General features: G+C 34.3%; 1 protein-coding gene across 1 annotated transcript; it reads right to left on the bottom strand.

Moving 5' to 3' along the window:
• Positions 1 to 14654: 14654 nt before the first annotated feature.
• LOC133338834 (odorant receptor 42a-like) lies at positions 14655 to 17013 on the bottom strand (the record flags this gene model as incomplete). The annotated part of the gene is made up of 3 exons (XM_061546942.1): positions 14655 to 14762; positions 14831 to 15188; positions 16253 to 17013. Coding segments are annotated over 3 exons (1209 nt in total), but the record flags the coding sequence as incomplete, so codon positions are not given.
• Positions 17014 to 17503: the final 490 nt, after the last annotated feature.

Genomic DNA, 17503 nt, shown 5'->3' with positions numbered 1-17503 from the left:
CGCCACAGAAAAAGTGTGAACGTTTTTCTTACTGAAGAAGACCACTAAAAGGTCTCCTATACACAGAAGTTGTTTTGGAAGAATTACAACAAATATATCCTCTGTACCAATAAATAAATACGACAGTGATGTTTATAAATTTGTTGTTTCTTATTTGTGTTTATTCAAGGGACGTGACACATCCCAATAGCATTACAAATCATTCTGAAAGTCCTTATTTGTTTCCCTCGAATACATGAAGCGCCTGCGTAAAAGTCAATTAGAAACTAGCTGTGAAAACCTTCGATGTTAACTAAATAATTTAGTATAGCACGTTCGTTAACGCTCGTGCTATACGAGGCGCTAAAAGATTTTGGCTTTTGTTAATTTTCCATTTTGCGCTATAGGAAATTTCTTCCGGTGCCTAACTACTGGTCAACATATGTGCGCAAAATAAGAGGACAATGGGAAAACACACACACACACAACTTCAGCGTGAGGTCTAAGTGTTTGAGCGGTCACGGTAAGGCACTTTGTTTACAAAAATAACGAAGAGAAAATGGCGAAGTGTCTTGCACGTAGGTAGGTATTCGGATGTTAGTTTGGTTTTCTTTCAAGGATCTAACGTGCTGTGCCTGGGATAGTAGTAAGGCCAACTTCTTGCCAAAACAAAACAAAAACCCATGACACTATTAGAATTAGTAAATAAGAAAATACAAGGACATTCATATGAGGATTAAATTTTAGTAGTATTCAACCTATTTGAATATTTTTATAGGTTAGCAGGATTTAAATATAGAAAATCAACAACAACTGATTCCAAAATAAGACATTATTCCTTTTACCCCACATTGATGTAGATTTGGACATGCAAATGATGACGAAGGAAGATGAAAGAAAAGGGTGTTAAAACTCCCCCGAGGTTTATGTGGAAAATGTCGAATCTAAAGAACAGCAATTAATAATCTATTTTTAGTTTTGGCAGTTTTAAAACTAAATTTAAGAACTCGTCTTTCAGTGAGTCCGTCATGGCACTTGAAGAAGGCATAAAACTCCCTTACACTTATACACACACACTGACACTAATGTACCAAAAAGGGTGTTCAAGTGAACCGCTCTCTCACTTTGGTATACTATTGGAAATCTGAAACCAAAATGAAGTACATAAATATCCCTGGAAATCCATCATGAGGCGTGTCAACAAACAACGAATTGACTGTCGAATGCAATATAAGGAATGGCAGGCAGGGACCTTGCTAAGGGACACAAATAATAAACGATGGCAATTCTCCCACCCAGCCAGAAATTACATAGCAAAACATCATAGCTACTTTTTAAGGGATGCCGCTTGCATTTCGGTGAGTTAGAAATCCGTGACCACATTGGGTTTATTTGGACTTCATAATAAAAATAAAAAGGCATAAAATAAAAACAACAACGAAATTGGAGTTGAATTTTTTGATGGAACCGTAAAATTCGAACTAAAACTAAACGAATTGAAATGGTCTTGTGGATTTACGCCTTGAACTCACATGGACAAGAAATTTGAAATATATTTTCAAAATCTCTTTTAGTTTTATGAATGATGTCATGAAAATAGGATGGATCGAATTTCCATCTGCGAAGCCCTGGACAAACGGCCAACAACTGGATCGTTTGAAGATAGCAATTGACCAGAATTGGCCAACAGGAGAGGTGTCGTGTTCCACCAGGACAACGCTAGGTCACACACATCTACAATGACTCGCCAGAAACTTCGCGAGCTTGGTTGGGAAGTTTTATTGCATCCGCCATACAGTCCGGACTTGGCAAAAAGCGATTATCATGTTTTCTTGCATTGCAAAATTTCTTTAATGATAAAAAAATGGTATCTAAGGAGGATTTTGAAAATCAACTACTAGAGTTTTTTGCAAATAGAAGTATGTTAAATAAAGTCCTCTAGTTCATATAAAAATAATGGATTTCTTTTTCCCAAACCTAATATATTGAAATTTTCCAACTAAGAATTATTTTATATTCCAAGAATCCAACGTCCGAATTTAAAGATACTTCCATTAATAAAGACGTCGGAAGCCTTCAACATAAAAGAAATATTCTAAAACGTGGACCTATGAATGTGAAGCCTTTCAAAATATAGCTGGTGCAAGAATTGAAATCAAACGACTTACCGCAGCGCAGAATTGGGTCGCAGATCCACCCTTTTATACTTTGATTCGCCAAAAATGTGCCTAATCGAAATATTGGTATTAGACAACATGTTTCTTTGGTCGAAATCCGTTTCAGACAATTTGGAGTCGATTTACAAATGTCTGCCTGTCCTGCTGGCTGGTGTGCACGATAACTCTCGAGAAGAGTAATCGATTTCATACAAAATTTGCACATCGTAATATTTGTTTCAAATGCAATTCAATTTCGAAGATGGGAAATATCGGTCCACACCGTTTGGAAAATTCTTCTATATTTTTTAAAATATGGACATGTATTGAAAATTGTCTGTCAGATGGTCTTTTAACGGCTGAGAATCTGCAATGTCAAATTACAGAAACTTTCGTAGAAAATGAAGATAGAATTTTCAATATCCATAAATTGGGCGGCCCCTTCTTATTACGGCTATGACAAAACATGACCCTATGCTGACCATTTTCCACAATATGGTATTTTATCCTTTGAGAACTTTCGTAAATAAATGGAACCTGGTGTTCAAATATATACATAAGATCGTAATATCGACATATAAGGAATATGCAAAAATATGAACCTCTATTAGGTTCACGTACAACCCATTTTTTTATAACATTCTTAAATGAGATTGGAGAATGATGCTAGGACCTTAATAACGCATAACGTACATTTTTATGGATCTGCCTTGAAAATGATGTCAGGTGATTTTAAATCTTCTGAGAAGCCGAAATGTCAAATGAGTTGAGGTTTTTATATGAGACTTGAATGCCAAAAGAATTTTTAATTTTGAAATATCATCATTTCAAGAATGTTTTTTATCCCCTGAAACCCGAAATGCTTCCTTTGGAAAATGCCTAAAACGGGCATATATCAGTCCTACGTCGAAACTTTGATCTATACATTATTCATTTAGCTTGCTCGAGACGGAACATTTGTTCCAAAAACTGAGTTTAGAATAGATTTCCAGACGTGTTTCGATATGTTATCTTCTACTTGATCTTTCCATATTTTTCTTGGTCTTACCTTCTGCGTGAACTATCAGTAGGCTCGCTTTTATGTGCCTATTGAGCTTGGGCATCCTTATCCACCGCCTACCCACCGTAGTCGCTGCTGTTCGATACGTCTAACTTTGTCGATGTCCCTGTGTATATGATATAGCTCGTGGTTCATTCGACGCCGATATTCACCGTCGACCTAGATCGGCCAGTATATCTTTCATAGAAATTTTCTCTCAAACACCCCAAGGGCTGCCTCCTCCAGATCCATGCAACAACACGGGTAATATCAGTGTCTTGTAGAGTGTGAGTTTGGTCTGGCGAGAGGTGTTCTTGTTTCTAAATTGCCTACTTAGACCCTAGTAACATCTGTTGGGCAACACTATCCTTCTACGAATATCAAAACTGATATCATTTGTTTCGTTTATGGCGTTACCGAGGTAGATGAAATCTCTAACTACCTCAAAGCTATAGTTTTCAAGTTCCACAGTTGCTTCGAGTCTATTGGACGTCTTGTGCGTTGATAGCATCAGCTTGGTTTTCTGGCCATTTACAGCAGAACAACTTTGGCAGTCTTCTTCTCAATTTCCTCAGAGGTGGTTATTACCGGTCGCAATGTTCAACCCATTATGTCGATTTCACCTTTGGATCTCGTATGACCTTTTCCAGCAGGATATTAAAAAGGTCACGCGATAGCCTGTCGCCTTGTTCGGTATTGAAGGACCTGAGAGGTCATTTCCGACTTTAACTTCTGACTTTGTGCCAGTTAAAGTTATCCTGCATAGCTGTATTAATCTTGCCAACGAAATACCGAACGCAGACACAGCTTTAATCACTTCTAAACGGATTGGGGTGTCGAATTCGGCTTTATAGTCGACGAATAGGTGCAATGTGTTTTTCGTGGTTCTTTTCCAGGATTTATCGCAAAGTGAAAGTCTGGTCAATGGTGGGTTTGCCAGGTCTTAAGCCGCATTGATATAGTCCAATAATGTCATTGACCATCAGCTTCAGTCGTTCACATAACACGCCGAATAGCACTTTATGCGATGGGAGTGATACTATTTCCTCTATAGTTGGTGCACATAATCTTGTCTGTTGTTTTTTTGTGTCAGGGGCACAGAATACTGAGGTTCCAATCATGCATTCCTTTACCCAAATTCTATCAATCAGCTGGTGCATGCTCCTGATTAGTCATATACACTCCATACCGTCATATCCTATTGGGTCTGGGGTATCTTCTCCACCGTCACTATTTGATACCAGTTTGAATATTCATAAATCCGAAGAAGTCTATTAAACTCCAAAGACAAGACTTTATGACAAGTTACAACCACTTCGGCTGACAAAGGTTACATCGCCTTTGTAAAAAGGGAGCTTCTTTGGTACGTCATTTACACGAAAGGGAACAATATTATTTATCTAGGTCCAAAATTTCGTGGCTCTATAACTCTTAAATCTATAAACCCCAAAAACAGAGTTGTGTTCGTTATAAATTGCCCATAGTCGGCAAAACCTGATACTTGTTTTCAGTAGTTAGTTACACTATTGTAAAATCGTAGAATAGCACTTGTAATTCAAATTATTTCGATTGAAATGGAATTTTAAAATGACATTATTTTATTTAAATTTACTAATTTTCGAAAATCTAAATAGTTTCATTTATAAATTTAGTTATTGGCATTGTTATAATTTTTAGATGAATCATTCAAATTAAATTATTAGATATATTTTTCTCATATCCATTTTAATTAGCACGTCAATATATACACATTTTGCTAAATTATTACAAATAATTACCAATTTTAGATTACTTCTTAATTTGCACACTTCTTAATACCGACTAATCTCAACTGTTAATACGAATGTTAGAAAAATTAGCTTTTATAGCTCCTATTTGGTTTTGTATGCAAGTGCAATTATTCCCACAATATTTTTATACCCTTCACCACACTGTGGTACAGGGTATTATGTCTTTGTGCATATGTCTGTAACAGGCAAAAGGAAACGAGATAGACACATGGTTCCTTTTGAGAATATGCATAGAATCACTTTCTAAGTCGATTTATGCATGTCCGTCCGTCTGTCCGTCTGTCCGTTTGTCTGTCTGTCCATGTTAAATTGTAAACAAAGTACAGGTCGCATTTATGATCCGAATTGGATGTAATTTGGCATAGGTAACTTATTCGGCCCAAGGACGAACCCTATTGAAATTGGGAAAAATCGGTTCAGATTTAGATATAGCTCCCATATATATATTTAACCGATTTAATGTAAATGGTCCCTATATATCTTTCGATGTGCACGAAATTTGGTACACCTGAATTGAGTCTAGAATGATGTCTGCCAAGTTTCGTGAAAATCGGTCTAGATTTAGATATAGCTCCCATATATAGTTTGGTCCGATTTCATGTAAATGGTGTAATAAAGTCCCTATATATCCATCGATTTGCACGAAATTTGGTATAGCCTACTGAATTAGGTCTAGAATGATGTGTGCTAAGTTTCGTGAAAATCTCTCCAGATTTATATTTTCACCCGATTTCAAGTAAATTGGGCATCAAACTCCTCATGTTAGTCAGATTGACATCAAATTTTGCACAACTTACAAAATTGAGCATAGAATTACGTAGTTGCGTTTTCTAGAAGTGCAGAAATAGCCCAACGGATGACTTATTTATATTTGTTTGAAGTCGATTGACATACTTTATGGATAGATCTAGGTAGATTCACATTTAGATAAATATCACATTTTTTCATCCAATTTTATGTTATAGCCCTGTTTTATATACCCATAGTGGTGAAGGGTATCATATAGTCGGCCCCGTCCGACTTTACTACTTTCCTTACTGGTTTTATATTGAGTTAAATTTAGGAACGTGTAATGTAAATAGTTGATTTATTTATTTGCTAAAATACATTGTAATACAATAAAATTAATTATTTGAAGACAGCAAAACGTGTCTTTTAAATTAATTTGGATATCATTTTGATTCATGTTTAATTGTTGTTTCCTTTATTGACGCCTACGGACAACAGGGGATTCATTGTCGGATAGATGTTACATTGATCTAATAAATCTGTAATTGTGTATAATATATCTAATAAAAGATATTATGATGAAAAATGAACTATACTCGTAAATCGTTTACTATCAGAGATTTCTTTATTTTACGGTGAGTAACAACCAGTGTTGCCAATTTAGCACTTTTAGTGCTAGATTTAGCACTTTTTAAACTCGTTTAGCACCAAAAAAATCGGTCTAGCACCTAGCACTTTTTTTAGCATTTTTAATTTGTTCCAAGTTTTTTTTACAAATTTTAGTATCGCTCCAAAAAATTTCACATTGGCACATTGAAGTTTCTGTATGTTTCACATGGTGGGTTTGAATTTCCAATGTTTTTTTTTCAATGAACGGAGCAGTACAGTCGGACGGGGCTATCCATATGATACCCTACGAAACTACCACAAGACTTAAATTTTCTGCGAAACTAATTGCCGTGTCGGTGAAAAATTCTGCGTTGTATCAACCTTCTGGGTTATAATAATACTACAATACCATAACATAAAAAGTAAAATTTATTTTATGTTTGACCCGGCCGAACTTTTTTAACCTCCACCATGAGGATGTCAATCAAAATATCTAAAATTAATGGGGGCTCCTAGGTGAAAATTCATGTTATGATAGAACCATGAACATACCGAAAAATAGGTGGTAAACAGATATTGAAAATTTCCAAACATCTAATGGTGGGGCTACCGTTATATGGGTTTATAATAAAACAGAGATCAATATTGATATTTCTGGTAGTGAGAAATAGTACGGAAATGTGCTATACAATGTGAACCCAAAATACAAAATTACAGCCAATTTAATTGAAAAACGGGTCAAAAAATTCCATATTGGCAGTTACCATATAAAGCCGGACATGCGTAAAGCGACATAGAATTTTATTCTGATCAAGAATATATATGTAATACTTTGTGGTGTCTCCCGTGAATATTTCGATGTGTTGCAAACGGAATGACAAATTTAATATAGACTCCACCTTATGGTGGAGGGTATAAAAACACTGTGAACAATTTGGGGTATATAAACGAATATAATTTAAATAAATGTAAAGTCAGCTTTACTTATCTTGACAAGAAAAAATGTAATGGAATGTTTTTTTAATTGTACTGCTAAGGTCTTGGTTCATTTAATTAAAAAAAATTGGCAGATCATTATTAAAGCAGCCATGCTTTTTCGTTGAGTAGATTTCTCGAATTTATTGGTTTATCGGTGTTCGGGTTACAAAGATGGCATCTAAAAAAACAAAACTATAGTTGTGGCACTTCACCATAACCGGAACTTTATGCAAAATTGCATAGATATCATCTAGTGTAATAATGGTAATTCTAAACATTATTAGAATACGTAGACTCCTGTAAATATTTACGTATAGCTCACACACCTGGCCTTCGTCCTTCTACAATAAATGTATACGGCACAGAATGCAAATTTTGTATTTTTCGGACAAAAGTCTTGGTCAATTTGAATCGCTCAATATACTTATTCATTAGCATTTCCCTATGTACAATTTTGTGACCTCTAGAGATACCAGAAAAACATATAAACTGATCTTGGCTGACTTCAACATCCAAATATTGACCGATTTTCCCAAACACAATAAGTGTCTTCACTAGCCACAACAGAATACACAGAAAAAAAGCCACCCCGAAATTTTTGATTAAAAGCTTCATCAGCGTTCGACAAAAAGATGTCGATAACATATTTCAAACGTAGTCGGAAATGTTTATCAAACACCAACAATTCACAAAAAAACCATCAACAAACGAGTTTGACCACAAAAATTATTAAATTTGTTGGACCATTTTTAATAATTTTGTTTGTAATATGCCATATTATTTTTTATTACGTTATTACAAAGTACTTTGTTGAATAGATTGTAAAAGATGGATAACAAATATAAGTTTTTATTCGGTATGGAGCTACACATTTAGTTTAAAGCCGTTAAAATACTGAAAATTTGGAGGTATTTTTGTGGGAGAGCTGTAATAATAAGGGTAAAAATCGGCAATTGCTGTTTAAAAGGTTTTGTATTGTACTACAAGAAATTTAATTTGAAATAATAATAATAATTTGATAAACAAGATTGTCAATATGAAAAATATTTTATCGATTAACAAAATAAAATTCAACAAAATTTTTAGTATATATGAGAATTGCTTTATCAAAATATTTTCGAATGGGATTACAATTCTTTTTATCGGCCATTGTAAATATGAACATTATTTTTATCGGCGAAAAATCAATCAAATTTTAATTGGATTTTTGAATTTTTTTATCAAATGGTTACAATTTTTTTTCTGTGTACACAGGTTTTGCGATACAAAACCTTTTAAACAGCAATTGCCGATTTTTACCCTTATTATTACAGCTCTCCCACAAAAATACCTCCAAATTTTCAGTATTTTAACGGCTTTAAACTAAATGTGTAGCTCTATACCGAATGCAAAATATCGTGACAAGTTTTTACAGCTGTGACCGTTACTTTGTTTACAAATGCTATGGACAGACGGTCAGATACACACACACATCTATATCGACTCAGCTAGTCGAGGTATGACTCCGTATACTAAAATGTGAGTCCAGGACCAATATTTTGAGACGTTATAAGCTGTTGGAGCACTTATAACATCCCCACAAAATAGCTGCTAGTTTTAATTTTAAGAAATAAATATGTCATTATAAAATATAATCAAATTTCTTTATATTTAGTTTTAGCACTTTTTTCTGGCACTTTTCTAAAATTTTTAGCACTTTCTAGCATATTTTTCAACAAAATCTAGCACTTTTTCTCTATCAAGTTTTGGCAACACTGGTAACAACTATGAAATTATGTATTTGACAATTTTATTTAAAACACGCAAAAGAAAATGAGGAAAAAATGCTTTATATAACACAGTGCAGCAATAATAAAATCTTGAACCAATTTTGACCCCAACAATGTAAAGATCTTAGAAAAAACTCTATCTGGATTTTGAATTATTACTACCTAAGAGTTGTCTTTAAATTCATTTTTAAAATCTTCGGCTGCAAGTGATTTTGATTAAAATTTAATAAAACAATTCGAAATATTTGCTTTACTCCTTCGGCAATGTTTTATCTTATGCTCTTTTAAAACACATTATCCTCCAAATCATCACGATAGCTCTTAATCATAAGTGTTTTGAACATGCACACACCAAAAATAATTTAGATCCTTGACAACAAAAAAGTGTTGCCATTTATTTAGTACTCAAGTCCTGTTTCGAGTACTCAGAGTAACAGCATCCAGTCACTCGAAGATATTTGAACAAAAATACACTTGAAAGAATAACAGCCACCGATTAAAATACTCAGACCATTGCAAGATAACGGTTATGTTAAGTGTTACATTTGAAATAATTATGAGATACCTTATAGAAGCAGGAAATATCAAAAGTAAATAGTCCGAAATATCATTAAAAATGCAATGTCGTCTCCGTATTGAATTTTATTTGGACATAATGATATTACTAATTTAATTTAGTGATTTTTCGGTATTTTGAGAACATTGGACACGTTATTCGAACGAAGTGACTTTCATTTTCTACTGTGCAGTAAAGTAAAAAGATCAGATATCTTAAATGCCTTACCTGCCCTAACGTGCGCGTAAGTGAAATAACTACATGCAAATGAGACAATTTTAAATTTTCTGGAATGAGCGATCAACGCTAAGTATCTAATAATGAAACAGAAGGACTATAGTTTTAACTCGTATATTTATTGCATTAAAAACAATAGACTTTGTGTGTGGTTTCCGACGATGCGTAAAAAACGACCGTTTCTTAATTGATATAACCTGCGCAGCTAAATGCAAAGTGCAGCTATGTACAAGGCAGTTATAGCAATACTACGTATTTAAGGTCCATTAAAATTCTCAAGTCGTTAACAGTTTAGCTATTTCGTTAATATCACTGCTAATCCGTCAACTGATAGCTATACCCGCGGGAATTGCGAAGCTTAAATACCTTCACCACCCCATGGCAAATGAAAAACTTGCAAAGTACAGTGTTTTCGTAAGAAAAATGTGCTCCGTGAATGTTGAAAATTAGTATGAATTTTTATTAAGAATGATTCATGATAAACAGAGTTGAGAAAAATAGTTTGTTTTTGGACATTTCAACAATAAGCGTAGCTATCGAATATGAAAATAAAAAACGGTTTTTTTTATTTTTTTTACATATGTTTTTGTAATTTTTGTAATTTTTCCATTTCATATACATTTTTAATTTAAAGGCAGTATTAACCCTTTCAGTGTCAATAAAAATTTTTGTCGTAATAAAAATCTAAAATTTTGTATTTAAAATCATATAAAGGGACATAGTTTATAAAAAATAGCAACTGTCATTTTAACCCTCGGCTTGTTTCGTCTGTCTTTCAGCAAAAATAAAAACATCGATAGTAACGGTACATAGGATAACCGAAAAATCGCAAAGAAAGAGAGTACATTTAAATGTCGAATATATTCAACAAAAACACTGAAAGGGTTAAGAGAAAAAAAGAGAAACAACAATAGATAGTACCTTTAGGGTAGATTCGGCATTTTTAAGTGGGGTACATTCGGCCAGAATGTTCATTATTATTTCCTTTAAATATTTTTGGGTTTGTCTTTAAAATAGATCCTTTAATATGGTTCGAAATTACATATGCTTCATACTTCTATTGACGAAAATGCAATAGAAAACCAGTAAGGAAAGTTCAAAAGTCGGACGGGGCCGACTATATGATACTCTTCACCACTTTGAGTGCATACAAGAGATGCTCATATGTACAATATCCCTTAGATAGAATAGACATAGCATCTTTGGAGGATCATTGAAATGGAGTCGGATGAAATTAACTGCGTATATAGATATTTGAACTATAAAAACAACCCATATACATACCAATCTGAAATTTATGAACAATTGAATGTCAATCATCCAGCAAAATATCTATAAGATCTATATATAAAATGACGTATATGAGCAACCGTGGCATCCACTAATTCGTCCTTAGCGGGCGAAATTTAGTTATTTGGTGCACCGTTTTGATGAAATAGGATGATAATATATATGGAAGCTATTTCTAAACCTGAAGTGTCTTTAAACCAATACGCCATGCAATATTTCATGTAAAGCGAACAGACATGTTTAAAATCGGACAAAAAATATGAGCTATATCTACATATGAACCGATTTCAACAAAACGTGACATATACCAATCTAGACCCAATTCAGTAGGTACTCTGTGCAAAATTTTGTCTCAATCGGACCAATATTGGGAGTTTGGTGCACCATTTACATAAAATCGGACAAAACTATATATGGGAGCTATATCTAAATTCGAACAGATTTTCGTCCATTTCGATAGGGTTCGTCCTTGAGCCAAATAAGTGATATGTGCCAAATTTCATCCAAATCGGATCACAAATGCGACCTGTACTTTGTTCACAAAAATACACGGACGGACATGCAGGCGGAATTACGGGCATGCATACATCGACACAGAGAGTAATTCTAGGCATATTCAAAAGGAACTATGAGTCTATCTCGATTTTTTTTGCCTCTTATAACATATGCACAAAGACATAATAACCTGTACCACTGTGTGTTGAAGGGTATAAAAATCTATTTCTGATTAAAATAAAGCCTTAAAAGTCAAACATTGAAGCTACACCAGTCAGTCAGAACAAGTGGATTTCATCTAAACTTGCCAGGCGTTATTTCAGATCCATTCCGATACGTTGTGAATGTTGTGGCTTACTTAAAAGTTTTACATAAAATCGTACGAAAATTTATATGAGAGCTATATCTAAATCTGAACCGATTCCAACGAGCTTTAATCGTGGAACCTTGGAACGAATAGTTATATTGTCAATTTTTAGCTTCAGTCCATATGGGAGCTATATCTAAGCCTGAACCGATTTTCCCAATAGGATTCGAACTTGGGCCAAATAAATGAGATGTGCCAAATTTCATTTCATTCGGATCATAAATTGCGACCTGTACTTTGATTACAATTTAACATGGACAGATAGACGGACCTGCATAAATCGACTCAGAAAATGATTCTATGCATATTATAAAAAGGAACCATATGTTTCTCTCATTTCATTTTGCTTGTTACAAACATATGTACATAGACATGATACCCTGTGGTGAAGTTAACAAATATAATTGGTATTTATATAAAAGACAACCATTCCTATTGGATATACTGTCAACTTCTCCGGTCTATGCCCTTCAGGAATAAAAATATACGCCATAGAATGCACATTTTTCACACAAAAGACTGAGTCTATTTGAGCCGCTAATACAGACCGATTATCATAAAAAGGGTCATACTTATTCCTTGATCAGGTCCCTTTCTCTATGTAAAATTACGTGATGTTCGGGTGATAATTATGGCCTCTAGAGCGACCAGAAATAAAACTAACAAAAAAGTTTTCCGCCCACCAAAGGTTTATCTGTTTTAAATCAGTAAGGAAAGTACAAAAGTCGGACCTGGCCGACTATGTGGCAGCTTACACCACTTTGGATATGTACATGATGTGATCAAAAAATGATATAGTAGTGCTTTATATTCGAACTGTTGTGTCATTTGAAGTGTCACTTAATGTTTTTCCATGAGTAATTTTTCTGGAATATGACGGATGTACGGATTATGTATATCTGAACCTTAACACAAGTAATTTGAGACTCACTTCGGTTCGATTTATAGTAAACTTGACATACGTCATTCAAACTTAGATCCAGCACGATAAGTTTTCAATCGTTATTTTTTGTTATTTTTGATTTTTCAGAAGGTGTATCTCGCTCTTGAGTTGCATCCAATTGTGATGGTGTGTTGTGCTCCATAACTCGTTTGGTGCCATGAAACAAGACGTATCTATCATCCCAGAAGTGTTGAAATCTGTTGGGGAAATATAAAGGTGTATATTATTCTAAAAAATAATGTGACACATAAACTTGCACTTTTAGTTACCTGTAAGACTTAAAGCATCATGGTGATGTGATATTCTTCTTATATCGTTTACTTGCTTAAGATTTGGCGGGAGTAGTATCTTTTTCCCGTTGTACTGCATTCTGAATTCTTCGAATATGTGGTTCATACGACCCTCTTAACCAACTTTTATATAGAAAACGCCCATATTATTGAGTCACACTGGAGTCTGGTTATTTATTGGAGTCAGATTCTGGTGTGAGGTTCTAACTAGATTTCTTGGACAGTGATCAACTGTCTATTTATTTTATTAGGTTTTATGATTTAAATCAGTCAGTTCGTCACAAGTTCTTTCAGGGTAAACATGCAAAATCTTCAAAGATAGGCTATAGATAAAGAACCTTTTATGAGGTTTTCAATATATAAAGGAACTTCCATAGGGTATTCCTTCCGAAGATTAGTAAGGAGATCTTCTAAGTATTGAAGACATATGATGAAGTATTCTACGTATAAAATACCTATTCACGGGCCTTATATAGAAGACCTTTAAGGAATTCTTCTACAAAGACAGATGGAAGATCTTTGCGGAGATCTTCAAGCAATAGAAGACACTTCAAGATATTCCCAAGCGTATTCTCCGGGGAGAAGGACCAAGAAAATTCAAAGACTGGATTGAATCCAGTTTTCTATATTACACATTTTTATAAAGTTCTGCTGTTTAAAGATTTTCACAAACATATTTCAATAAACCAGACTGATATTTTAACGAAGAAAAGAAAGCCAACTCTTGAGCTTCTTTATATTTTTTATTTGTTAAAATAATATTCTAAAGTCACTGTGTATAAAATGGTCTTTTAAGGCCACAGAGATTTTTTGGCGTGCAAGCAAGTGTTCGCTACTGGTGGTTCGATTGTGATGTTAGAGTAGCTGATGTTTGTCGTCACTGTCAAGTAATAATTCCATTCCAATGGATCTGTGGGAGCCTCTTGCAACAGATGTGCTCTCAACACTAAACAACAATAATTATGCGATCTTCATGCTATTCCATCTTAGAATAATAGAAATGAAATTAATCTTCATGGTAGTGTGTGGTGTGAAAACGATGAGAATTATTTTTTTTCAAACAGTATGTGAGTGACTAGAAGGATTTTCCGATAAATCTAAAATTGTAAACTTTTTTTATTTTTAGTTCCACTATTTATAGGAGAAAAGGTTGCAGATGGCTAGGAGAGGGGGAGGGTACTCAGCTCCCTTCCTATCTCCTAGCTCTAATTAATTTGTTTGTTATATGTTTTAGTGAGATTTTTACGAATCTATGTGTCTGTCTGCAAGTAAAGGGGAATATAAAATCCCCACCCCTTTTGACAGAATACAACATGTGCAGTTGTGTGAGTGTGAACAAGTGAACCACAAATCTAAATTTTAAAATTAAAATTTCAATATTTTATAATCCATCCATAATCATAAACGTTTTTATGGCTTGTCTTTTCGTCTGCTGCCATTCGAATTTACAAATCGCCACCGACAACATTTTTCAGATTTTGGCCAAATCCCATTTGCTTCATCATTGTGTAGACGGAAAAGGCAAATTTTACAACCTGTAAATCAAATTCATATTTCGGGGGAAAACTCTTTGTATCTCAAATTTCATTGCGACGTCTCTTACATTTATGTTGGAATTCAGTGTGATGGGAAAGATTTTCATCGCCGTCAAAATCAGTGTCTTCTGGGTGTGTTGTAGGAAAAAACAAATCATTTGCTTGTAACGCGGTTCCTCGTTATGCCATGCCGAATGAAATATGGCCAATGAAATGCTATCACTATCGTCCATAAGACAATTGGCTAGGAAACTGCAGGGAAATGTTTCGGCCAATATCGATGCCACATAGAAGAGGGATGCTATGACAGCCAAACGATCAGCAAAGAGAAAAATGTGTAGCGTGGTGATACCCAAGATGAGGCCAATAATGAGAAATTGAACAAACATTGTGCCAGATATGACAGGGCAGAATATGTTGTATAACCTGGAAAAAAAGAGGCAAGTCAATAAAAGGAATATTTATAATGTCAAAATAGGAAATTTAAATTTTCAATTTCAAAATAATATTCAGCCAGGCTGAATACAAATTTTTTTTATCAGGAAATGACATTCAACCTGGCTGAATAGCAATTTTTCTATCAGAAAATGATATTCAGCCAGTCTGAATAAAAATTTTCTATCAGAAAATCATATTCAGCATGTCTGAATAGAATTTTTCTATCAGAAAATGATATTCAGCCAGTCTGAATAAAAATTTTCTATTAGAAAATGGTATTCAGACTGGCTGAATAGAATTTTTCTATCAGAAAATGATATTCAGCCTGGCTAAATAGAAATTTTCTATAAGAAAATGATATTCAGTCTGGCTGAATAGAAATTTTCAATAGGAAAATGATATTCAGCCTGGCTGAATAGAAATTTTCGGTAGGAAAATGATATTCAGCCTGGATGAATAGAAATTTTCGATAGGAAAATGATATTCAGCCAGGCTGAATGGCAATTTTCGATAGGAAAATGATATTCAGCCTGGCTGAATAGCAATTTTCGATAGGAAAATGATATTCAGCCTGGCTGAATAGCAATTTTCGATAGGAAAATGATATTCAGCCTGCCTGAATAGGAATTTTCAATAGGAAAATTATATTCAGCCTGCCTAAATAGAAATTTTCAATAGGAAAATGATATTCAGCCTGGCTGAATAGAAATTTTTTGGTATTATAATATGATATTCAGCCCGGCTGAATAGAAATTTTCTATTAGAAAATGATATTCAGCCAGGATGAATAGAAATTTTCTGGTATTAGAATATGATATTCAGCCAGGCTGAATAGATATGTTGTATCAGAAAATGCTATTCAGCGAAGATGAATGATATTCAGTCAGTCTGAATAGAAATTTTCTATAGTAAAATGCTATTCAGCCAGGCTGAATACAAAAGATGATGAGGAAAATGATGTTTAGCCACGCTGAATAGAAATTTTCTATGGAAAATTGATATTCTGCTACGCTGAATAGAAATTTTTTGTCGGAATTTTATGTTGTACTTACCCCATAATATTCTTGTGATCCAATACACATTGTACCAATTCCTCATAACGTTGATCACTGGTCATTTCGGAAATATTACCCAATCGCGATATACGTCTCGTTAAAATATGTAAATGTGTTCGTATTATAGTGATATAAATAACCGGATATGAATCTAGCAATGCCTGTTGAAAGCAGTGAAAGGCAATCATCAGATATTCGCAACCAGCCTGAATGGAAAATTTCAAGGCATCATCTTTCCAATGGAAAAATGGATTAAACACCTGATATGGAGGCTTATCATTAATGACGGCTACCAAAAATGTACTACTCGCATAGGACAAATACAGGGCGGCATAACACGTCAGCGAACGATTTGAAAATGCAACAGTCTCACGAATTTGTAAGCGATCTTCATCGTTATTGATACGTACATCAAGACGATCCATAAATTTCCGCCCTTCGATAAGACGTCGATACAAAAATAAGAAAACGAACATTTTGAGACTGCAACCAATGCAGTTGATCCATATTTGCAAGGATGTAAAGAAATCGCTGGGACTGAAGGTGCTCAGGCGTAGCAGGAAACTCATTAGGAAGCCAATTGGCATATAAATGGTGACAAAGAAATTGACAAAACATGACCATAAATAAAAGGCCGCTTTGTAGTTCTCAATTGGCAAATAACCAATAATGCTCATGCCACGAACAATGTATGTGGTGGCGTCTCGGGTCTTCGGCAATGGAGCTTCCAGATCCATGTGTGCTAAATGGAATACACGACTGAAAAAAATAATTGCAATTTTTATTATAAATCAGTAAGCAACGCTGCATAAATGGGTGAGGCTGGCCATGTGATTAACCAATTTCCAACATTAACCAATAACAATATTCTGTCGATCGGCCAGACATAGGATCTTCAGTTTTCAACTCAAGTACTTACATGTTTAATATGAAGATGTAGAGTTGGTGAATACGCTGCCGAATATTCATTTTTGATGATGATGAATTCAAGCAAATACTTTGCCCCTTTGGAATTCAATTGTTGTTGTACTGTGGGTCACACTTTATTAGGGTCCACGTTTTCTTCCTTCTAAAATAAATAAACAAATATAAAACATCGTCGTTGTCGTTATGTTTTTGTTTTGGGTGATCATTGTCTTCTTTGAAACTAAATGTTTTAGTTTGGCATTTCGCATTGTCGTATTTTTTATTATATTTGCTCCGATTTGAGGCGGAATCGGTTTTTATGTTTTTTTGTTTATTTTAACT

Source organism: Musca vetustissima, unplaced genomic scaffold, assembly GCF_032173495.1.
Source record: "Musca vetustissima isolate MV318-11 ecotype Yass unplaced genomic scaffold, APGP_CSIRO_Mvet_v1 utg2671, whole genome shotgun sequence".
Lineage (NCBI taxonomy): Eukaryota > Metazoa > Arthropoda > Insecta > Diptera > Muscidae > Musca > Musca vetustissima.
Note: the sequence above shows the minus strand (reverse complement) of the source record. Positions and strands in the feature narration are given on the sequence as shown.